At 42.0% G+C, this 25,480-nt stretch overlaps 1 protein-coding gene across 1 annotated transcript in view; it reads left to right on the top strand.

Moving 5' to 3' along the window:
• Positions 1-25,480, top strand: part of LOC111665169 (sodium/hydrogen exchanger 9-like) — a 57,505-nt gene that overhangs the window by 23,036 nt on the left and 8,989 nt on the right. Inside the window, exons 11-14 of the mRNA XM_087177632.1 lie at positions 2,221-2,332; positions 3,339-3,492; positions 23,535-23,583; positions 25,159-25,214. Of these exons, the coding sequence (XP_087033758.1) occupies positions 2,221-2,332; positions 3,339-3,492; positions 23,535-23,583; positions 25,159-25,214 (371 nt within the window). The remainder of the gene's footprint in view (positions 1-2,220; positions 2,333-3,338; positions 3,493-23,534; positions 23,584-25,158; positions 25,215-25,480) is intronic.

The raw sequence follows: 25,480 nt of genomic DNA, 5'->3' as shown, positions 1-25,480 counted from the left end.
AAAATGATCATTAATTGCTGCCCTACTTCCAGGGCATCTACAGTGTAGTTTGACAGGAGAATAATGCACAGCTATGTAAAGCATCAACAGTTAATGTAAAGTTTTTTTGTTTTTGTTTTAAAAATAGCAAAAGCTTCTGATTAGATTCATTATTTTGTACCTGGACTCAAAAACCACAGGCAGATGCATTAGTTTCTATTCAGGCAGCAGCCTCTGTAGACCAGAATGCAATGCAGTTACAATACATGCTATGCTATCCAAAGAAGCTAATAATAATCCTAATAATACTCATCACATGTTAAAGTTATATTATCATAGCAGCTGTGTGATATTCACAGCTGCTGTTTTGTCCGTCAGCTTTGCTTCCTGAGGGGAAATGGAGGGCTAGTAATGGACTGCTGCCTACCCATGGTACAATTGTCCTTGCCTGAGAGCCGACATGACCATAGCGTATGCCTGAGGAGAGACTGTAGTGGCCGCACTCCAAGGAGATGTTCTTTCACAGTCCAATGCCCAGATGGCCAGCAATTATTATTACAATCCATCTTCCATCATGGGGTCAAAAGAGCCAGAGAACGAGTCGGCTGAGCAGATTCTCTCTCCAATGCTCTTATGTTCAGTGGGAAGGTCTGCCAGTGAGACATTTTTGACTTGAGCACTTAGCCTGTTCAGCTTTGTCCTTAATTGTGCCTCAATAACAAAAACTTAGAGTGGGGGAAAAAAAAAAAAAGGTGAAGTACATCTACTGGAAGCTGACCCGGATGTACAAACAGGAATAAATGGAGGTCAAAGTCCTCTTGTATGTCGCTAAAAGTGTCTATAAAAATGAAATAACCCCAGTAATTCGACCCTGTTAATCGCTCTTTGGTTACGCAGTAGATTTTAATCACTGTAGCTTGCAGCCTTTGCCAGTGACAATGGAGATGGGCTTTATTGGAAATGAGGCTGAGATGAAAGTGCTTAATTACCTCCATTCAAATAGCCCAGAGGCCTTTGATAAAGAGAAATGACTGCTTTTGGGAGCAGGATATTACTTTTGAAAATCCATAGGGTGCATGAGATCTAATATTGACTGCAGGGTTTGAGGGAGCTCTGTTTTAGTAATAGCCCTGTCAGACTAAGGTCCCCTGCCTAAGATATTGGTCCCTTTTATTATTCCAGGCATCATATTTAGAATTATTGTATAATAGCTCAAATCCCTTCTCCCCATGAAGCTAAAGCAGGGGTACCTGTCTGAATAGATTATTTCTATGCACTAAAATTCAAAGAGTCTAAGAAATGTGTGTTGTTTTCTTTTTAAGAGTAAAAAGCTTGCCTGATCCCCTCCAGCCCAGCTTCATCTGGCCTATAGCCTTGAATTAGCTACCACTAACAAGAACCTACCCACGAGGCTGCTCTCGAGCTCGTATGCGGTTTGAAGAGTTTATATAGAGCCGCAGTAACTTCTTCTAAAAGTACGACAAAAGGTGTTAAGTGTATCCAGAAGGGCAGCTATGTCCCTGATAATTGTACAGATATCCTCTCCCTAACTGCTGCCCAGGACACTTAGCATTCAGTCCCATCCTATGTGAAACATCAAAGTGTGTGTGGAGGGCAGAGACAGCTGGCACAGACTGATTGGCTCTGTGCCTCGGCATGGTGCCACACTGTGTTTGCATCCTAAACAGAAAATATTCAGAGATTTTTTTTTTTTTTTTTTTTTTTAAGTATCTCTGTGTGCGTGCATGTGCATATATGAAAGTGTATAGTAATATTCATGGCTGTGCTTTTATTGCCTGATCTCATGAAGAATTTGTACTCTTGTATTTACCATGGGATTGACTTTCATGTATTTTGTATGGGAAGGATCGAGCTATTTGAAGTCAGCCAAGGGGATTTTTTTTTATTTATTTATTTTATTTTTATTTTTATTAAATAAAGCAAAACCTTACACTATTAAAACGTATCAGTAATTTACCTTAACCTGGACCATTATAATTTACTCCAGACTTAATCCCAAACAGTTAAACTAGAACTCAAAAAGTAACTGGTGCGTTTCTGACAAAAATCTGTCCCCAGGGCTGTTGGTTTTTCTTGTATACTACTTTGCGGTTTTCATATAAAAAAAAAAAAAAAAAAAATCAAATTTCCATGAGGACATGCTGACTGATAAGTGTACTTGAACCCATGAGTGTCTCTCAGTCATAAGTATTCTCCTTAATCTGTATTCAATGCATATAGCTCTCCATCTTTATTTCAAGAGCATGCAACATCTACCCTTTGTCTTTCCTGCTAAACCTGGGCCGCACAAACAAGATACCCGCAACCTTCCAGCACTTCATGATGTTTGCAGGTACTGTTTACCAACGATCACGACACCTTTTAACATTATTCATTATGATTTTGTTATTCACCTGTAGCGCCATTTTGTATGTCTGGCCACATCTCTGGCTGTGATTGTGATAAATGTTGGAGTGGTGATGTTATTTCCGCAAGACCCTCAAAAATGAAAACTTTTACCCTGATTTATCCTGTGAAAGCTCTTTAATTATTCCATTCTCCTCACTGCCTGCAGCTAATGGCATTAGTGAGGATGCTGAGAGAATATGTCCCCTGTGGACGTGTGTGTGTGTGTGTGTGTGTGTGCGCGCATAAAGTCAGTAAAACAGACACAAAGACCAGCGTTGTCCCCAGGCTTTATAATAATTCACTACCCTCATTACAGAAGGTACTAATTTATATCGTCCTAATGTTTAATTTCTTTTTTAACAATTCACTCTCAGCCTTTTCTATTTCTGTAGCTGTGTCTTGGGAGGAAGAGTACATCAAACTTTGGCCTGGGAGACTAAAGGTTGAAGCTGTGGACGGTTTGATGATGCAGGAGAAAGGAATGCTTGATATGGAGTGATGTGGGGTTGTGCAGCAGCAGCATGTTTTGCTGCTTGCCTGACCCACTTTACCTCTTACATAAGGTTTCTTTGTAAAAAGCCCTTGTCTTGCTATTTTTCAAAACTCCCCTACCACCGCCATCACCACCACAACCACCACCACCACCGCCACCACCAACTCCCCCATCTGTTTCTCATGGCAGCAAAGGATTTGCTCCGGGAATTGTTTTGGCTTTAAGCGTTATGTCACCACTGTACAGCAATCTACAAGTTTGTTCTAGGACTGCTTGCTGCTCAGTAACTGCTCAATGACAGTGGTAGTCAGGGTGTAATCTGTTACCCACGGACAGAGTTATTAACTGGATTGCTCTCCACTGCTTCTTTCAAATAATTGATTGGGACGATTGTCCTGTGGTTTGATGGATAGCGGTAATCCCACTGTTTGCTCAGAAATGTCTTCTCTGCCCTCAGGTTTGAGGGGAGCCGTGGCGCTGAGCCTGGCTGTAAGAGACACATCCACAGAAGTGGGGCGCACCATCCTCACCACCTCTCTGCTGCTGGTCTGCTTCACCATCTGGGTGCTGGGTACGGCTGCTGATCCCATGCTGCGCTGTCTGGACATCAGGTTTGTGCTAACACCTCGCTGAGAAACACAGTCAGAGTGCTGCAAGTCAGACCTATCGTCCCGTCTCTCCATCTGTCAATCTCCGTCTCCCGTCATCTGTGGTTTTCTCTGTCTGTCATAACCACACAGACAGACACGGCTTAATTAGACCCTGACATTAAGCATTCACCTCACTTTATATGCAACAGCTCTTTGTAAAGCTTTCCTTTTGCATGTTTGAATTCTGCCTCTCCCTCCTCCCCTCGCTGCTCAGCTCTACATAGGCACTTAACTCTGTGTGTGTGTGTGTGTGTGTGTGTGTGTGTGTGTGTGTGTGTGTGTGTGTGTGTCTGCTCTAGCTCTGCCCTCCATTAGTTACTTGCACAGCTGGTACACAGGGCAAAGCAGGTCTACAATAAATGTAGCTTGCCACAGTGTACACATAAACGTGTGTATAGAAAAAGAAAAAAGAACTGTAGCTTTATAACGAGAACAAATAGTAAGTGCTATTTCTTCCTTTTAACGCTGTGTACTATCTGTGATTCGAGGCCAGTGGGCGATAATGATTACGGAGTGCAGAAGAGGCGTGAAGGATGCGAGGCAGTAATTAGATACTAATATTATTATAAGCGTAATCTATGGCCCAGATCACAGTGGTATAATTGACTCCCACAGTCTTTCGAGGCAGTGCTTTTGAATCTCCAGTGGCTGTCAGTGGTGTGTGTGTGTGTGTGTGTGTCTCTGTGTCTGTCAGTGAAGTGTAATGTAACTGTAAGGAAAACATCCCGACGGTGTAGAAATCAACTAAAAGGGACTGCCTCCTATTCCTAATGTTTAAAGTAACATAATAAAAAAGTAAATAATAGCATTCATGGAAAACAAAATAAAATCAAGTTCAATAAAAATGAAAATAACTCAAGAAAAGGAAATTATGGATCCCTATAAACTGCAGTGAAAGCGGAAACATAAAAAATATATAGGATTTATCCAAAAAGTGCCTACGCTGGACTATTCTTTGAAAATTAAAACGCCCTCTCCCAAAGCAACAAAACACAGACAATGAAGCAATTTGTGATGTGAAACGAAACCTGGCGCTTCTCTATTGTTAATGAATTGCAGATTCGCTTTGGTAATTCAATCTGCCAGGTTGTTTGTTTGAGCTTTTACAGCCAAATAAGCTTCATTTCATTGTGATGCTAACGTTTATGAACCAAACACAGATCCAGTATCTCTCTGCAAAAAAAAAAAAAAAAAAAAATCCCCCCGGGGCACTGGATCTGTGTCCACAAACTCGTTCTGTGTCAGTTGAGCAGCTTAAGGAGTTTTTGTTGTGTTGTTTCTAGATCCTATCTTCACCAAGTCTGAACTGTGTTAGAGGTCAGAGTCTGAGATTATACGCAGCAACTTCCAAATGCGGGTGAAATCTGTTTTTTGGAAGATAAGTCTCTAAAGGTCACGCAATATCAGTTGACAGTAAAACAATTTAAAACAATAATGTAGGAATATGTTTGGGAGACCTAGTGGCTGCATTTATACACTCAGTGACTCAGTCACTCCTCTTTAAATCACATGACAACTTGTTTACAAGTCTTTCTCACTAATAATAAATATGTGCAACTAATCAAGTTAAAGATTCACCTCAAACTTGTTTTAAGATAATTAGTGTCTGATATGATTTCGCCACAGAAAATCTTCCACAATGATCACCTACAATGTCTGACTATGCAAACATTTTTCTTCTCCAAAGTTTAACCACAGAGAAACTTTCCCCCCCTTCAGGAAATAAATGTGTATCAAAGTCTGCGCTTACATCATTCTCTGCAGGGAAAGTTAAACATCCAAGTAACATTTGTGAAATCCAGATTGGTAGATAGAAAATTGGGACATCAGCTTTTCTCCAGCAGAGATCAGCCCACTTGAAATCGATGAGAAAAGCACAAGGCAAAACACAAATCCAGACATTTCTCAAGTGAAAGAGCAGTTTCCTAACATTAGCAGAAAATAATGTGTCCATGTAGGAAGCCATTGCTTATAGTACTAGGTCACTGAAAAAGCGGTTTCCAGGGCCTTTAACACAGTGCAGGTATTTTTACGTAAATATATGTATTTGTTTACGAGCCCTCAGCATGCAGCGTAAGCCGAAAATCTTCTCACTGTGTGGCTTCACTTTTACATATGATTGTTGAGTTATATTTGTGTTACACCTCCCACCCATCCTGCCTCCTTGTGTGTCTGTGTATATACATGTGCACTTGTGGATATGTGTCCTGAATAATGCACCTGTCTATTTCTATCCCCAAGACACTGCTGTCTTTGTAAGTAGTCATTCCATCTCTGGAGCACACCGCACGCAGAACAGTGCGTCGAGCCTTCAGGGCTGTCATGTTTCAGAGAATAGCTCTGTTTTCCTCGCTTGCCATCCCAAACTCCCACCTCTACTTCCCTTCTCATCTCCCTTCCCTCATCCGATTGTATGAAGTGAAGGGACAACTTTGAAAAGACTTCATTTTGGTGAATAATACATTACATCTCTTCACCTGGAGCAAATTTAACTTCTATTCCATCTCAGAAATGGTTTTGTGGAGGAGTCTTTTGAAAGTTGTACTGTGTGAAATTACTCCAGTAGTTTTTATTTTATTTTATTTTTTATTTTACTATAGCTACCTTAAAAGACCCACCACTGCAGGCATCAAATAACAGAAAAGGAGCAAGTAAAAATGTCTCTTGTTTCCACTTTGTGAAATTTGTTCAAGGAAGCTGGTACCACAGGTAATTTGACGCTGGGTCCATGTGTGTAGGCACAGTGAATCAAGCCAGTCTGCACTTCTCCACTCTGTAGATAGAAAATGGTAATGATTATCTCTTCTTCAGTCTGATGCGTCTATTTTGCCAGTGATTTCCAATGCGCTAATTGAAGAGGGATGTTGTTGCTCCCATTCATCAGGTGTTTACAGATTCAAGTAGGTGAGACGGTCTTGTCTTGCAGCCAGACATACAAAGTGTCTGAATTATTGAAATTCTCCATTTATCAGTGTGGCACATGTGGTTATGCTTGTATCACCATCACCCCCTGCCCAGTGCAACCCAGTAATCTAGAAGAGTTAAAGAAAAGAAAGTTTCGGACACGTGAGTTCAAGAGCAGAAGAAAACAGAGCTTAGAGAGACAATCTCGTACAAATGCACGCTCGGAAATGCACACCGTAACGGGTGAGCTGAGAGCGGCGAGCTGTCTGTCAGGATGTAATGCGAAATTGATGTGCTGCGTGTTGACAAAGACGGTTGAGGCGCAAACTAGACGAGAATCATATTGTGGAAAAAAAGCTACCTTTAGTTTCAGAACACTGGACAAAATTTGCTTTTTAAGCCCAGCCAGTCTGCCTCTCCTCCTCTCACCAGTTCCTCTCTTTTCCTCCATTTCAGTCTCAATTTCAAGGTACATTATTGCCCACACATCATGCCCCCGCAAAATAAAGTGATTATTTACATTAAACTGCATACAGTAATGAAAATACTATTTTCCTGTATTGTGCAATTGATAGTAATTATTAATATATTTGAACACAACTTACCATGAAACTGTCTAATGGTCATTTTTCTTTTCTCTGTTTCTTGTTTTCTCCTCTGCATTGTCATGCTTGTTGCTTACGGCCGAGCCAAACCTCCAGAGATGTTTGCTTTCCAATACACGCAAGCACGCGCGCACACACACACACACTCACACACACACACACACACACACACACACACACATGTCAGTTAATGGTAGTGTTACTCTGCAGGAGGCAAAAACAAGTTTGGGAGTAGATTATACCCATCCAAGAGAAAAAAAGAAAGATCACCAAATTAACAATTTAAAAACAAACAAAAAGGGGTCCATCACCATTCAAGTGCAAACGCAAGCTCAACTGAACTTTATAGAAATGTTGGGTTTCAAAGATGAAAGCTCAGCCTTGGTGCAGTGATACATACATACATACATTGTTGGTAAGATCAATAGTTTATCAGCAGGGGAGATTTGAATGGATTTCAGCCATAGCCAACTCTTTTTGTTCTGTATAACATGTATATGTTGAAGATGAAGTGCAAGTCTGATGATCTTTTTTTAAATTGATTCCAGGGGGTTTGTTGCTTTTTCCATTTTTATGGTTGAAGCTTTTGCCAAGCAAACCTATTCTGGAAAAAGCTGTTTTGTCGCGCTGTCACATCACTACACTAACACTGTGGAAGAGACTTGTTGAATAATCTAGGTTGGCTTCTCTAGCAGGAAAGTCCACATACATAAAAGATATTGATGTGATTTTGACAAGGTCTGTGTGTATGTCTGTCTAAGGCCGCTCAACTCCACCCGTCTTGTTTTAGTGCCATGAAAAAACACAACAGGGCCAGAGGGGCAAAAAAGTTGCTTTGTGCTTGATAAAACTGCCAACGTTTGCGCCTCCGGCAGCTTAGTTTGTTTCTGACCACAAAGCCACTATTTTTGCATTGTCAATAAGGACATGCTATGTTGATATGATCCCTCCAATCTCTTCCTCTTTAGTGGTTACAGAACTGTAGTATTCATTCAAAGTGTAATATACAGCAGCTGAGGCATTAGTGTAGCTCTTATCTAACAAACCATTAATCAGTCATATGCCTGAAATGTAAATTTGCTAATACATATTCCAAAGTGTCACACATTTCAGACCATGGCTTTTATCAGACTAAACCATTCTGCTTGTTAAATAATTATACCATGTCAGAGTGTTTAAAATCCATTCTTTTGTGTTCTGTTTGTTTTTTGTCTTTTCTCTTGCCTATAGCTCTATGTTCAAGCGGTATCGCAAGCACTCAGACGCACACACAATGTCACACTGCCGCTCCTCAGTTTCGGTCTGTCTCCTTGCTTTGATGAGGGCTGGAGGTGGCAGGGCACCTCTGGGGAGATCGGAGCAGTCTGGGGCCCCTAGGCTTTGAACGTTGGCCAGTCATGTCCTCTTTCATGCCCTTTCAGTATGAATATCATTATTTTCTCTAAGCCCCAGCGCAGACTATTATTTCTATTTTGCCTTTAGCATTTGTACTTATCTATTATTAGTGGTAGATGTACAGTAGCGATAATAATGTTTATGGACGTCTGGCTTCTGCTCTGTGTTTAGTGCAGTCATTTGCTTACAACATTCTTGCTTTCCATACTCACTTAATGTCATGAAAAGGGTAGATAGTGTTTTCTGTGCAGATCTTTAGCTATACTAGTGGCATGGCTCGATGGATGGCAAGGTTTCTCAATCCAGTAAAAAAAAGAAAATTAGAAAGAAATTTGCATTGGACAGATCACAATGAAATTTTTTTACGGACATTTATGGTCCCCAGAGGATGAATTTTACAAACTTCCATGATCCCCTGGCCTTCCCTCTAGTGTCACCAGCAGCCTGACATGTTTTTGTTTCACAGTGAAATATCTTACAACTATTGGATGGACTGCAGTGAAATATGCCTCCAGAGATATATACGGTAATATGACACTGAGGATGACTTTTCATCAGGCAAATTCTATTTGCCCGATTATTTTGCTCATGACATTGCCATCAACCTAAGCTGTACTTTGTGCTCAGTGCTAATTAGCAAATGTTCGGCTAAACTAAGATGTTGTATATGCTAAACGTGACATGCTCAACATCCGTATGTTAGCGCCGTCATTGTGAGCATGTTAGCACGATGATATGAGAATGGAGCTCAAAGCACGGGCTGTGCTGAGACATAGCTTCACAGAGCTGCTAGCATGGCTGCAGACTTCCTATTTCCTATTCTAAAGTTTTGTGAAATGATGTCATTTGAAAATATGTCATGGTGGTAACTGATGAGGCCTTGCTCTCTGCTGCAGTATGTTTCCGTACATATAAATGAGCAGTATTCACTACTTGGAGACTAAGACATAACAGCTGGAGCCTGGCTAATGACTGGCCTGTTTGTTTTGAGTGGACAGATGGATGGGTGGAAAACCATGTCTCTGATGTCACTCACTCTCCTTCATGCCCCACTGACCTCTTATCACACTCTCTCTCTCTCTCTCTCTTTCTCTCTCTCGCTCTCTCTCTTTCTCTGTGTGTCATTGACATTCATGTGAAGGCAGTATAATACTAGAATAAGACATGAAAAAGGGAAACAGGACACACACACACACACACACACACACACACACACACAAACACACCTCTTAATATATAGGCATAACAGATTGAAGGAGAGAGGAAAGTCACCCACATATCCTCATGTACACAGGCAAATACACACTGCCCATAATAAAAAGATGTCAACCTGACTGGATGGAAGATACTTCAAAGGATTCCAAAGATGAATGGCTGCTGCATAGGTTTGCCCTCTCTGATAGGGAAAGGAGACAATGAGACAGAGGGGGAGAGCAAGAGAAGCTTAAATCCTGAAGTCTCCTTCCTTGGTATATTCTTTATTCTGTCCAATCAAAGTGATTGCTTTGCAACAAAGACAAATGAGAAAATATAAGAGAAGTGTGAATTAGAAAACCAATCTACAACAGAGGATGACTTTGGAACAAATGACAGGGAACAAATTCTTTTCTTTCTTGCTTTAAAAAAAATTAACATAATGTAATGTAATGGGTTTTCCAAAGCAATCTTTGTTGTACAATAGCTTTTTGAATGTGGAAACTTGTGAAATGATCCATCTTTTCTTTGTCCTTTTAAGGAGTGGATCGGGGGGGGGGGGGTCAAGTGACTGTCTCTCTGTTGGTGTGATTTGTCAAGCAAAAAGCCTATGTCTGATTTGTACACTGGACTTTTTATGTCTACAGAACACATTCATTATTAATGTAGCCTGATGATCTGGTGATGGATTGGAGCTATAATACTGTTCCAGGAACACTTTGTAGCTGTTATTTATCAAAACAACCTGCAGTTCTTTTTGTCTCTCTCTCCGCTTTTTCTTTTCTTCTTCCCCTGTTCCTCCTTGGGTGAATTTCCATCCCTCGCTGTACTGAAAGTTAAGTCTCATTTCTCATTAAACTGAGCTCAGCTCTAGTTAGCGACAGGGTTTAGATGCGCCGCACTAAATCACAGTGGAGCCCTGCGAGTGCAGCCAGCCGCACTGACCATTGATTATGTCTCGTGAGTGTCGAAGAAGTGAGGTTCATTTTAACATTTCAGACCGCTCTTTTTCAGACAGGGAAAAGGCTCTGCCATCAAAATTCTGCCTGTTCTCATCCAGCGCCGGCTCCCAGCTCCAAATCGACATGACCCAAGCTGTCATTTTCCATTTCTGTCTCCAATAGGCAGCAAAGCATTGTCACCACTCGAGTCTAGCTTACTCTGTTTTGCAAAGGCTGAAGTCTCCTATGTACTTCACACTCATTCTATATTCATGAAGGGGAAAAGAGTCGGTAAGGGCAACTTGTTGGGTTGTGAGGTGTTGCTGACACTTTAGTGCTATATTCGGTGCGTGACTATAGACACCGGATATAGCAATCACAGGATGAGTAGGGCCGTAATTAAGGATGTTGCTGTTGGGAACATAATGAGAGAGATGGAGGCTGGAAGAGGCCAGCGAATTATGATTCTGATGCTGATCAGACATGAAACGTTATCTCTTCACATTAGCCCGCCAGGGTTGTTCTCTGTGGCACCAGATACAGGCAGTCCTCTCTCAGCTCAACTATCAACACACCCCTATGTGTGTTGATAGTTGAGCTGCACGTATGTGCGCGCGCTCAGACAATAAACAGGTGAGAGCTTGAGCGTGCGCATGTGCTACTGTTAACAACCCGTTCTCCCCTATGACACACAGTTCAATGGGTTCCCTCTCACTGTGGATTGATAGTCGTGGTGGTGTGCAGAGAGACTGAACAGATTGCCGTGGTAACCGCATCTGTCAGATCAGCCAATACGGCGAGTTTATCAAGTGGAGATTGACTCTGGATGGGGGTCTTGTACATTGGAGTCCTGCGCTCCAGCCTCCACTAAAAAGGCCCAGAGGCACGGCTTAATGGATGTGACGTCAGTATGGAGAGGGAGGAGGAGGGCCATTAAAAAGAGCATCAGGGCAATAAAAGAGCACACTTGTGAGTGTGTGTGTGTGCGTGTGTGTGTATACTTGTGTGGGTGCATGAAAGCAGATGCTTTCTCTTTAGATGCTCTAAATGTGGAGCCACGGCATTATGCGCAAATACTATACGCAAATGGAATACACACAGATACAAAGCAGTTTGTTGAGTATTTTAGAGTTCATTGGTTAAAGACAAAGAAAGAATGGAGACGGTTGTGAGAGAAAAATATAGTGAGGACATCAGTATGTGCCCTGTGTATCTCTAGCAGGTGTCTGTGGGCTGAAAGAGGATCCACACATGAGTATGAATTATAAAACAGACACAGGGTACCTCTACCGTGCGCTCTCTCAAACATGCAGAAATTCAAACGCACACTAACGCGCACACACATTTTTCCACTCTGCTGGTGGATGAACAATGCGTTAAAAATGTGGCCTGCATGGAGTCCAAGAGAGCGGGAAAGTGGTAATGAGGGTTGATGGATGGTACTGATGGGACTAAATTTGCAACACTGCAAATAGCTGAGGAGGTAGAGATTGTGTGTGTGTGTGTGTGTTTCTTTTTACTAGGAGGCTTTGTCATGTGTTTGTGTGGTAGAGTTGTGATGGCTACTCTTTGGAAGCACACAGCGCTAATGAATCCAGCTTACCCAGCATCCCCAGCTGCCTAGCGACCTCGCCTCTCAATCACTCTCAATGGGCACCTCTTATTTATAGCGCCATTATTTTTAGCCCTCTATAATTTCAGCCCTGTGCCTCTTGAAGAATTAACAGAAAGAACATTGAAGGGAAAGATGGAGACTCAAAATTGCAGGGAGAGACGGCCTGAAATGATGAAAAGAGTTCAAAATCAATTTAATCAAGTTTTCAGATTTCTTATTTCATTCAAAATGTAGGGTGTTTTGCAATTTGTAAGTTTTGCTATTTTTCCATAGCCAACTTTGGCATGAACAGCTGTTTACTTACTAGTCTAGAGGAAACGTTGTGTGTTCAGCGTCAAACTTCATTGCTTTCCTCACCAATGTTAACTCTTGTGACTTATCGTATCTTTTCTTCTACCAAAGTTAGCACGGCAACCAGTTAGCCACAGCCCGTCTTGTCACCCTCCGATAAGGACTCACTGCAGCCTCCAGTCTGCCCTGAAGAAACCACATTCAGTGGTAGAGAAATCTTTATGCCCTTTTTTAAATGAGATGGCTCTATTTTGTTCAGTCCTCCCAGTTATAAAAACATTTTATCCCCAAAGTTAATTTCTGGAACCTCAGAATGCAGCAAAAAAGGGTCTAGGGGATGAAATATGAAAAGTGAGACAGGTTTAGTTTCACTATCTAAAATACTGTGTGAATTGTGTTGTAAGGTTAGCCTACGAGTCTACTGCCACAATAGCAGCTCTGTGAAGTTGTACTTGGACACGGTGGTGCTTTGAGCTGAACGGTAATATACTCACAATGAAAATGCAAATTTTTAGAAGGTAATGTAGACCATGTCCATGTAATGGACATAATGAAAAAACCTTGAACGTCAACAGCTTGAAAGGATGCAGTTGTCTCTTTACACACTGATCTATTGTTTCCTATGGGGACTTCCTCTACTCCCTGTCATTGTTAAGGCACATACAAACTGACTGTCATCCCTGTGAGCTTTTTGGCTGGACCGCAGCAGTAGGTCAACAATGTCAGTGACTGACTGACAGACTGATGAAGTTAAATCATTGGTCAGCTGAATGCCGTGTGACTGAGTGATAAGGTTATACTATTGGTTAGCTAGCTGAGTGTTTCCCTGTTGGTTGTTGGTCTTTCAAAATGATCTGTGTGCCGGTTTATGTGTATGGTGATTTTGTCAGATGACGTCACGATTATAAAATCAGGTTTTAGCAGTGTAGAGCAGAGCAGCTGGAAAATGGCTTAGAAGTGACTGCTAGTTAACAAGTACTCTTAATGTGCTGTGTTTTAGTGACTAATTGACACTTGTTCTGTTGTCAGACCACAGAAACATGTAAATGAGAGCAGCTTTATTGGGAATTCAGCTGGATTAAAATACTGTATGTGAGAACAGCTAGGAGGAGAGAAGCAAACGGAGAAAGGGCTGAAACCAGCAGACACTAGGCAGAAAACATGGTCCAGCTATGTGAAGGTTTTGACCTAGTCTTGTTGTGATTCGTCTGTCTCATGAATGATGATGCACCATGCCCTGAAATTTAGGTTCACCACAAGGTTGAAACCTGTCCGTTTTTCTTTGATCGTTGCCCTGAAATCCGAGCTCCCTCCTGAGATGGGTCTTGTTTGGTACATACTGCTTGTTTTTGAAGCAGGAGATCATTGGCCAGAGAGAGAACAACAGTGTTGGCCAAACATGGACGCCCAATACACAGATGAGAAAAGAGAGGCAGACTTAATGGCTCAGCAGAATGTGCACACGTAGAGAGGAGGGAGGGGGGAGGGGGGCGGGGTACAGAGAGAGAAATGGATGGAGACTAACTCACTATGAGACAATCAAGTGAAAAGAGAGAGAGAGTGGTGGAAGATGGTCATTTAGTTGGTCTCGAAAGCCTCCGAGCATCGGCACTGCACAAATCAAGTCCATGAAATCAAATCTTTATCGAAGGCAACTGTGTGAAACTGTTATGTAACTGGTGCATAGCTAAGGGTGAGACTTTGCCCGCAGAAATGTAGGTTTGTGTGTATGCGTGCTCTACAGCTGTGTGTAAGGCCGCCTGTCTGTTTTTCTAACCCTTCTGACTTGGACTGTAGACCCCCGCCTCCAGGCAGAACCAGGGGAAAAGAAGAATAGACTTGGCAGGCCTTGAGTTGGCCATCTGTTCCTGTGGAAGTGGTCAGTCTGAATTAGGCCCTTCTGTCTGTCTCTTACACACACAGACACACAATCCCGACCTCTTTCTGCTGGCTTTCTTGTGTACTGTATTTCATCGAGCCTCTTACACACACAGGCACAGTGCATCTGGCTGTCCAGTTTGCCGTTTCCCGTGGCCATGTGTCTGGACTTCTGTTCAGAGGGTCTGTGGTTTCAGGGAGAAAAAAGGGGGAGGTGGGGAGGGCTCATATCGATTCATACCCGCTAGCAACGTGCCAAGAAGCTGCTTTCATAATCCTCCCTCTTAAATAATTCACCACTCGCCCTCAGAATTTCATCAGCACCTACATATAGAGAACAGTCTCCCCCCTCAGCAGCAGCAGCAAGCATTGTGAAGAAGGTGTGCATACAAAAAGTGGAGGGGATGATGAGGCAGCAGATGAGTGAGCAGGGGGAGGATAATGGGGTGATGATACCGTTGTCCAAACCCAAAATCAACTATCACAGACCACTTATGCACCTGCAACACATGCATCTGTGCATCTCCGGACTTGACAGTGTAGCAGCTCCATGCCTCCTGGGGGATGAAACAGAGGTTTGACCTTTTTCAAGTCTCCTTCCAGCGCGGGTTTAATTTAGTAGCCTGGCTACTGTCGTCTGTTTTCCTTTTTAAAAAGAAAAGGAAATCCCTCTAGTCAGCTCTGCAAGAGGAAGCAATAAGCAATTAGCCCAGTGCCACATATAGCACAGAAAACAGGCTACTGTTGTTTTTCATGTTAATCCACACCCTATACCAACAACTTCTTCTTCTGAGATTCCCATGATATCTTTAGGTGGTGCCAGCAGACATCACCCTTGATCCTGCACAATAAAGAGTTGGCACTGTCCAAATATGACAATCAAACAGAGCATCAAGACATCCCTCAGAGCCAGACATGAAAAAGTTTCACCGGCGCTATCAGGAGGAGGCATTTGATCTCATATCCTTGAGGCAGTTTTGGCAAGAGTGAGAGAAAGGAAGAAAGAAGGAGATATAAAGTCATGTAGCGGGCTTTGTTCTGTCCCAACACTGAGTGTTTTGGCACCTAAAATGGACTCGCAGGCAAGTGCCATCAGACAAGTCCACTTACTGAAAGCTTCATCAACAACGTTGTTTTTGAAATTGGTTGGATTTCTGTGACCACAGCCCCTTTTCATTACGATTTCCCAGTCCGCCGGCGTGCACCAGCGAGCAGCAATGCAACAGACTATTATGGTATTTTTAGTCGAACACTTTGCTAGTCATTAACAATCATTAAACAGCTTGAGGTTTCAGAGCAATTCAGCAAGGACCCAACTGTGCAAGTGAGACTTTGGTATAGATGTTCACATTTGTGTGGGGCTTAACACGTTAATACAATCATTGACAGTTCTCGCTGACGGCAAAGTCAAGACATCCAAGGACAGAAATACGACATGGATGTGCCTTAATTTCCCTAATGTAGTTCTTGTAGAATTAGTACCTAACGACAATGCATATAGAAAGCATTTGAATAACTATGGTCGTTTACATTGCATGGCTTTATTCGCATGCCAGTAGTGAAAGTTTGACTGGGGCCAAGCTTGTCAGTTGTGAATATATCTGCCTGGTAACATATTTGTCAAAGGTAATGTTATTTTTCCATAAGGGCAGTCAATCTGCACTACCAAAACTAGTGGTTGCGGGTCTTTCTCCAAAAGTAAATAACTTCCATTCCTGTGAGTAAACAGGGAAGCTAAGAGACACTTATGTCTATAAAAGCTAAGCATTTTTCACATTTATTTTTCATCTTAAAAAGCATCTTGGTATAAAAAATGGAAATAAAGCAATTACTTATTTTCTGATTTTAAGTTTAATGTGCATTAAAGAAAGTGTAGCATTGAATTCAATGTGTGTTAAAGAAAATTTAAAGAAACATTTTTTTAATACACATTGAATTCAGTTTTGAGTCTGGATGTTAAATTTCATCATCCTGGTCAGTGACTGTTATCCAAAGGATTCTTGCCATGCCCCATATCCCGCTAATTCCGCCAGACTAAATTTAGGCCGTTTCCCTTTGTCATGCTGAGACATCCAGGTGAACCTTGTGAGAAGGGAAATGAATTCTGTGTGATAATAATATCTTTGGCTCCCACAGCCCTCTCTGCTCCCAACTGTCCATGGCTATCCACAGGGGATCCAGCTGGCTCAAATGCTAAAAGACTCCCTTACTGCTAAACTGACACTGCTTGAAACGCTGATGTCTGTCAGCTTCCATGGCAGTTGACACAGTGAGAAAGTGTGTGTGTGTGTGTGTGTGTGTGTGAGAGAGAGAGAGAGAGAGAGACTGAGAAAGAGATATTATAAAGTAATATTGCCCATTCTTTTTCTTGTTCACTTTTTATCATACTGCATATGTAGCACAGGAGGATCCTGATACAGTAATGAAATGATAAACAAGAAAAAACTAATCGGTAGCTAAAAGTAGGAAAGTATGCTCCATACCTTGTTGATCTAAAGTACTGCTTCTATGATACTGAGATAAAAGTATTGGCAAATTGCTGTAAGTAGGAAGCCTGCAGCAGTTTTTATGCTTTAAACAAAGATGCAACAGGTTATTTGTGACCTTTAAGAGGAACCTTTTGGCAAATTTTGTTACCTTCGGACAGAGCAGAGCTAGCTGTTTTCCCCTGTTCCCAGGCTTTATGCCAAACTAAGCTAGCTGCTAGCTGTATATTTTGAGTACAGATGAGTGGTATTGATCTTCTCATCTAATGCTCATTAAAGTGTATTGTATGTCCCAAAATGTCCAACTTTTTCTCTAAGATACTTTGTACATATTAACATGAATAATGAATTAATAACCACGTGTTCACTGAAAGAATGGAACTCATGCTTGTTTATTTACACCCTTTCTTTCAGTCAGGGCAGTTCACACCAATAACAGTAACTATAACTATACCGATGTGAATATCCACACTGATGAATGATAATTTTCTGTAAACCACTGATTCTGAGGGCTATTGCATCCAAGATGTCCTTAGATGTTAGCGTCTCTACAAATACTGTTTGTTTTATCAAGTACAGGTGGGGTTTTTGAACCTCAGTTATGACTCTCTAATGTCATGTGCCATGTTGAATGGTGCCATAGTGTATTGACCAAGTAACATTCTTTTTTTTTCTTTCTTTTTGGCAATGTTTCTATCTTTCATCAAATCGCTCTGAAAGTGATTCCAGCAATATCATTCACCACTGACTCCGCCATCCACTAGAATTAGAACGATTTTTAAAATGATATATTTATAGTTCTAATTCTTTATGTGGAAGGCACTTTAACATTAGTCCTGGCAAAAGAAAAAAGTACTTACTTTAGCTTTTTAGAGTAAATTTTGAATTCAGGATCATTATTGTTAATCACTTGCCTTTGTGCTGCCGTATTATCATGTTTATGTAACTGAAGGAATTTAATACATTTCATATTAATATATATTCATATTAAGTCCATAATTACAGTGAAAATGTTATAACTTTTACACAGTTTGTGAGTAGTTGGCTTCGAGACTTTCTGCAATATCCAAGTTGGCATTATATATCCATAGTTATTTCTATCCATTATTGTTCTGTGACTCAGTTGAAACAACAGAAATTATAACATGATATTTGGACATCTGTTGAGTGGGTGATTGTTCATCAGTGTGCAATGTGGCAGAAAATTTAAAAAGTTTTGTCTGGTTAGATGAGATATGTACCAATAAACTTTATCTCTTGGACAATGAGCCGTGCACTTATGTAAATGTTGTACACAGCCCGCTGCAAACATGCACAGATTAATGCTCGACTAATATCACTGATACACATGCATCTGACACACACTCTTGTACAAATATTCACACTCACACAGACACACACACACACACTACTCTGCCAATTTTATTTTTACACCAGCTCAAGTGATGTGAAATTTGGGTTAAAGCTGCAGAGAAAGTGGGATTCTCGCTCTAGGTTTCAGTAGACTGACCTAAATACTGCCGTCAGAGACTTGGCCATATATGGATTGTTCTTTCATAACACTGCAGTAATAGGAATGGAAGCTGATGTTGTATTGTTCTTTGTTTTATCTCCTCATCCACTGCAGAGTCGTAACACTGAGAGATGCAGGGCTCAGAGCAACTCATGCATGACAACTCATATGCAGTTATGTGTTATGACCTAAAATTTACATCCAGTGTAAATATAGAATACTAACAATATATAATAGTACATCATTTTCCCCTCTTATAATGTGAATGTGATTAACCTCCTAAGACCCGAACTCTATTCTTTGCTATTTAGGCTGATTAGGACCTGAGAAAAATGATGTCCACATATGAGGACATTAGTTTTAAATTTCGATTACTGAGTGGCAGTATAATATCCTCATGTGGTCACCAGGCCCTTGTTGAGAAAAAGTTAGTATTGTGGTCTAGAGAACCCAAAATGTGAGGTCCACATATGTGGACGGCAGGTCCTAGGAGGTTAAAATGCAACGCTACAAGATTCTGGGATTGTAATTATTATTTGCCTGGGGTTAAAGGTATTAACAATTAACTGTTCAAATATATGAAAGTTTCATACATGGTGGAAGTTAAGACCTTTTCACACGGCATAGCTGTGTGTGTGTGTGTGTGTGGGTGTGGGTGTGTGTGGGTGACTGCCGTTTGCTCAGCTTTCTCATGACATTTACAAGGCAACTTTTGTTTGGAGTAAAACATTTGCAGTTTGTTATTACATAAAACAAGTTGAATGTTATGTTTCAACTAAAATCTGCTGCGACTCCCACGTTGATTGACGGCTCTTTCAGTCTGCACAACAATTCAAAATGTTTTCTGATGCTGTCAAAAGCTTGTTTGCATCAGTGATATTTCTAAATAAAACAGTCAAGCAGGCAAATAATTAGTTATGATAAAAGAATTTTAAAAAATGCAAAATTTTATAATTAAAACTATTCAGTTACATATTCAAATATGGTTGTAATTTATATGAAAATAACAGGTTGTTCCTTTAAAATCATCCGTCTCAACAGTTTGGATGAGAGCTAGTGCCACTGTAACTTTTCACTCAATACACTGAGATCTTACAGCCACTGCCACAGTCACTGCAGAAAATATCTGCATTGTGTTTTTCTTTTTTTTTTTTTTTTTAACACCACTGCTTGTGTTACTTGGGCCAGACCACATTCTGATCTTCACCAACAACATCCTCAATATAAAAATTATACACTTCCTGTGTGCTTTTGGTGACATGACATTTGAAATCCATTGCATAGCTGAAAAAGTGTAGACAAATTCATATCATAGCATCTGTCCACCTCTGTGTGCCATGCTTTGTCCCTTATTTGTGAGTGTGTGTGTGACTGATCATATCAATGCTAGTTCCAAAGTCAGCTCTCCGTTGTGAAGAGTGTACACTGTTGAATGTGGAACCCATGTGTCCCTGGTGAGATGAACAACCAAATGGGATTTGCAAAACAGGAAACTGGAAAGATGACTTACAGCTTTCTTCTTGTCCAAATTCACAGTACAGAGCAAACACAGTCCCTGTGAGACACTGACTCTCTTTGTCTCTGTGCTCCTCACATTTCTCTCTCATCCCCTCTCTCTCTCTCTGTGTCAGAACATCAAGAGAAGGAAATAGCACAGAGTGAGCACAGCAGAGGGGAGGGGTGGCGTAACTTAATTTACCCTCCCTGTTGAGTATATATGCTACTTGAGTACTTGAACTCAAGAAGAATCTCATCCCAGTGTTTATTAACCAGTGCTGCTAATCACTTCCAGTGGATATTCTCTCCTCCCAGGGAAATGATTGCAAGGGAAATGTTTTGCCCGAATGTAAACGTAATTAACTACTACTCACAGTCTTCCTCCGAGGTAAGAAGATATATTATAAACAAGCCTTATGTGCAAAGTAGTTGACGTCCTGTGATGTTGCAATGTCTTCTATCCTGAGGACTCATGTTCGGCGTGCCTGCAGCACAGCCAGCACAGCTTTATCAGCCTGCTGCTGTCAGACCTACTGATAACAAAACTACAGGGACACAGGCGCACACACACATATATGCACACACACATACTGCATCACTGCTCAAGGCCGAGATATTGTGCTCTCCGTATTTCCTGAGGTATAGTGGAAATATTAGCTTATAAGGAGGTGTTTAAGGGTCCGTGTGGGTTCTTTCTGCGTCCGTGTGTGTGTGTTGTCATCGTACTTAAAAACACAATAACCTCACAACGCGTTCGTATTAATAGCAACGTTTCCCAAAAGCCAGGATGAGTCGTCAGTGAAGGCCCCGTGCAAAGCGCTATGTCATCCTGGAATGTGTCCAGAGATATTTTAGTCACAGTGGAGCTCAACACAAGACGGTGGAGATAATATCAGCGCAGAAAGAGCCCCACTAACAGAGAAGGGAAGCATAGACTTTGGTTTTGGGGGCTGCGGATGACTGGTAGCAGCCACAACTCAGTCTTACAATCTTGCCAGATTCCAGGAGATTGAGTTGCTCCATTGTGTATTCTGTTTTTATTGCATGGGATGTGATTTCCTTACAGAATAGGGGACTCCACCTCATTATGGGAAGTAACTGGGCCATGGGAAGATCACATACTCCTGTGGAGACTCATCACAGAAGTATCTGTGACTCAGCTATTGTGTTGGCCCTCATTTCCTTCATTTGATACAAATTCATGCAAAGATTACAGACCGTCCCTACACTCTGTTGTAGTTCCTTTCCTCTTGCAGCGTGTGCCTCTGGCTGTCCACTCTCACTCGTTTGCAGATTTACTCATGTGAACTCGCAGTTACAGGGTAGTCCGTTTAGTTTGGACGTGATTTGTCTTTGTTGAATGTCAGTGTGCGGCACACAAGCGCAACAGTGCACAGGGGTCACATCAATTTAAAAGTGCAAGATTGCGAGAGCAGGGCTGGCTGACAGCAAAATATTTTTTCCCCAAGACACAAAGCAGGCCGTCGTCCTACTCACAAATACACCCCCCCCCCCCCCCCCCCCCCCCCCCGCCGCCGCCTCGTTATCTCTTTGTTCCTCTCATCACATCAGCGCTGAGAGAGACTGCCACTCTCTTCTATTCTCTTTTATGTCTTTTTCTCTGTCTGTCTCTGGCTGTCTTGTCTTGTCTCCTAGTCAATCTCTCACTCATACACTCACAAACTCACTGTCTCTCCCTCTCACACACATTCACTAGCAGCACTGACTCATTCTGTCACTCTCATGTCACCACAGACTGTCCTCCATCACATTCAGGTATTGGAAGTCACTGTTGTTTTTTTTTTTTGCTCTCTTCGCCCTATTCTTTTTTGCTCTACCATCAGCTTCTGTTCCCTTTTCCTTGCTCTTTCCTTCACACCTTATCTGTCCTTTCCTCTTTCTATCAGCTTAGCTCAGTGACAGAGCCTGTCACCCCGGAATGTATCCTGCCAGCTGAAGGATGATGTGTAATGTGCAATGCAGGCCGTTTGTGCCTGTCACAGCTTGCCCCATCCAAGAGTTTTTCCGATAACACTTTTGTGCTACACCGAAACCAACTTGCTCCAGCGTAGACCCAGAGAAACCTTGCATATTAAAAGACAGATCTCAAGCATTCCTGTGCAATTTCAGCACAATTTCAACCTCAGTGCCTCTTTCCTACTGTTCTGGCAAGAAGAATAGATCCATGTGGTGGGCAGCAAATAAAGAGAGAATCTGGGAGATGGTGTTAGGAGGAAACAAAGAAGATAGATGGGGTTAAGATGAATGTTGCTGTGTGGGAAGCTTGAAGGAAAAAACAGGATGAAAACGAGTAAATAGAGGAAGGAGACGGGGAGAGATAGTGAAAGCCAACTGGGAGAAATGGCTGTGATGGATGTGTCAGGATTCAAATCAAATTGATTGATGAGTACAACCATGTCCAAGATGTTTTCTTCCAGACTATTTCAGAGGACAGGACCTGTGCAGCCTCTTTTCATAATGTATACAAAACCGACTGAAGACCAAACTGAAATGTGAGGAGCAAGTAACAACAGGAGCAATGCACTGAAACACTGTAAATATAAACACCGGTGGAAAGAGAGAGAGAGAGAGAGAGAGAGAGAGAGAGAGAGAGAGAGAGAGAGAGAGAGAGAGAGAGAGAGATATATTGTGGAGGGAATGCAGCCAAGACAAAACTGCACAACCCTAAGTAGTCGCAGTGTTGAGATGCTCCGATGAGAATCTCCTCTCCGTTGTGTTATCGCAGAGGCCTCTCAGTGAAAGGCTTCGGCATCAGCACATAGAAGAGGCCTGTGTTCACGGACACATCGACAGACACACACGGTGCACAGTAACAGTGGTTGGCCGTCTCTCAAAGTGTTCTGAGCTTTGCAGCAGTAATGCAAGGCTATTAGAGTTAACAGCTGACCAGCAGGAGCCAGCACCAACAGCCATCTCGCTCCCAGCATCACTTTCCTCTATGTGAGAAATCTTGTACCCTCAGTGTACTGAATGGAGGCTGTCTGGCTGCTGTTTAACTGTAAATGATAGATTTTGGGTGATGTTCTTGGATAATACATCAGAAATTGCTGCCACGTGACTTCAGAAAAACGCTACAGCCCTCTGATCACCTTTTGACTTCAGATTCAGGGTTAAAAATGATGTGACATGTGCTCTGCTGTGTTGGAGTTCAGCACGTGTGTAGTTGCAGGGAAGGCGTGCGCACACTGAGATATAACGCCCTCGTTTTCCATGAAGCAGCTCACTAGGCTGTCACTGGCCAACGCTGAGTCACTCTGTTTCAATCCAGAGCGAGCCAGTCGGCCTCTGCTCTCAGCCCTGCTGCTGGAGCACGCCTTGCAGCAAAATGGGGTCCGCACCTCGACGGGGTAATAATTGCCGCCGCGCAGAATATCAAGCATAATTGCGGGCGCTGTTTGTCATTCATCAAAATGTTTCCTCCAGCTGACATTTTCTTGGTGTGATGTGAAAGACAAGGCTGATTTTGATGAAACTGTTTGGAAAGGTCATGTTCACACTGAGTCGAGTTTCATGCTCACTATCGCTGCAAAGTCACATGCAGCACCAGACTGACTGTTTGCACAGATATAGTTTCACATGTAGTGAAGGATCAAACCCTTGGGATTTGTCTTTGTCTCTTTGTCATTTGTTTGTATTGAGTCAGGTTTCTTTGATTTTCTACAGAATTGGGGTGGATGCAGATGAACATCGTGAGGAGGACCTTTCTTTTGAGGTAAAACACTTTATTGTGTTTACTTAGTAATCCATATTTTATCTGCTCTATTTATTCCTGCAGTCTGTGTCCCTTTTGGCACTGAAATGTATTTTAATCTTAACTGTGCAGTAACACAATGTCAGCACCATCAGCTTCCATCTGCAGGAACACATACAAAATGTGATGTACAGATACCTCTGTCCGACAGCGTAATAAGCAACTACCTGTGGAAATTGTAAATAATTTAAATTATCTCACATGTTGCAAAATAATTTGTAAAAAAAAAATTTTAAAAAAAATGTTATGGAACATTTCATGTATATAAGCAGCTAAGCAAATAGCTAACAGGATTTCCTTCACTGTGACTGTATGTGGTTTGCTGCCTCCATTCAGCTGCTCTGCGTTGCATAGCCTAGTTGTTGTGCAGGTATTTCTCATCAATCCCATTTAGAATGTTGAGCATTAGTGTTACTGTATTGATGTATTGATGTATTAGACAGTCAGTCGGGTTTTTTTTTTTTTTTTTTGTGGACTAGTAGTCCTAATGGTCTAAGAGTTTTATATGACTTGGATTAGGTATACAGGGGATCAATTCTTCATGAAAAGCCATTGCCAGTATACATTAAACTTTAAAAATGAGCAGCTAATTTAAAAACAACATGTAGAGAGAAATGACAGATGCAAATAGAAAACATCTCACTAAAGTTCAAACTTATGCCACAATCACTAATAAATTGAATTTAATGATAATATCTTTATAGCCAAATAAGTTGCACATACAGACCCACAATCTGAGGCATAGGCTGTTGGTAGAGTTTTTGCCCATTCTGTATATTACAGGGATTTACAGTATTTCCTGCCATCCTTGCCTATTGGCACATAATAAGCTTCTACCCTTTAATCTTGGCTCTGTTGTTTATTTTAACACTGTATGACATCAAAGTGAAGAAGAGGTTCAGGAGGAGGAAATGCACTTTTGCTTCCTGCTAAATGACAGTGTGTAGCACATCCTTGCCAGCACAGAGGCCTTCTGAGTGTGCCTTTTTGTTGTGCAGGCACGTCCACCCACACGCACCCCTCCCACCCTACCAGCACTGCTTCCCATCAGCTCTCCATCCCCTCTCTTTCATCTTCTTATATGGCCTCACTCTTATCTGCACACTGTGAAAGGGACATGGTCTGGCCAGCTCCCTGGCGTTATGAGGCCAGAGGGGCAGACAGAATAGACAGCGTCGCCCATAAGGCTGGAGGACGATCCCAGTGGAGAGGTGAGGCCGAGCTCCAGGGCTCTTTCTTATGGAAATGGCTAAATGTAACCTTGCCCAGAGTGTGAGTCCACAGAGGGACAGCTAGGGGCGTGTTCTTACTGTAGCGGGAAGGGATCTCAGGGGACTCAGCAGTTTTTGAGAACAGGATTTTCCTATATGATCACCATGCCTGAGGTCCCACTTGTTAAAGCAGAGGTCATCGGATACGGCCATGCTGACAATCTAGGGGTGCAGGTTTTCAGCATTTCCATCAGGCAGCGTATACGGCCACCCCAGAGGGTCTTTGTGTGTCAATGAGTAACAGTGGTTCTCTCATGGTCTACAGGTTGCTACAGGAAGGCCAGACACAACACCAGGCCTGTGGCACCATCTGGACTACAAGTATCCTTTCACTGCTTTCTTCTCCAAAGCACTCTCACATCTTGCTCACACTCACAATGGTTAATGCACCAGTCTGGGAGTAGCATTATATAAAGAGGACAAATACAGGAGAAATAGCAGACTACTTTATTTCAGGGAACGTGAAGAAAAGACCCTTATGTACTGTGATGGCAGAACAAACAGGAAGTTCATGAACTGCTTTTGGTGGGTGGTCTGCTAGCACCTATTCACTATGTGTGTGTGTGTGTGTGTGTGTGTGTGTGTGC

The sequence above is a fragment of the Seriola lalandi genome, unplaced genomic scaffold (assembly GCF_002814215.2).
Source record: "Seriola lalandi dorsalis isolate HSWRI2012SDOR001 ecotype SW California unplaced genomic scaffold, Sedor1 jcf7180002054616, whole genome shotgun sequence".
In the NCBI taxonomy this organism is placed as follows: domain Eukaryota; kingdom Metazoa; phylum Chordata; class Actinopteri; order Carangiformes; family Carangidae; genus Seriola; species Seriola lalandi.
This window is presented reverse-complemented; position numbering and strand designations above follow the sequence as displayed.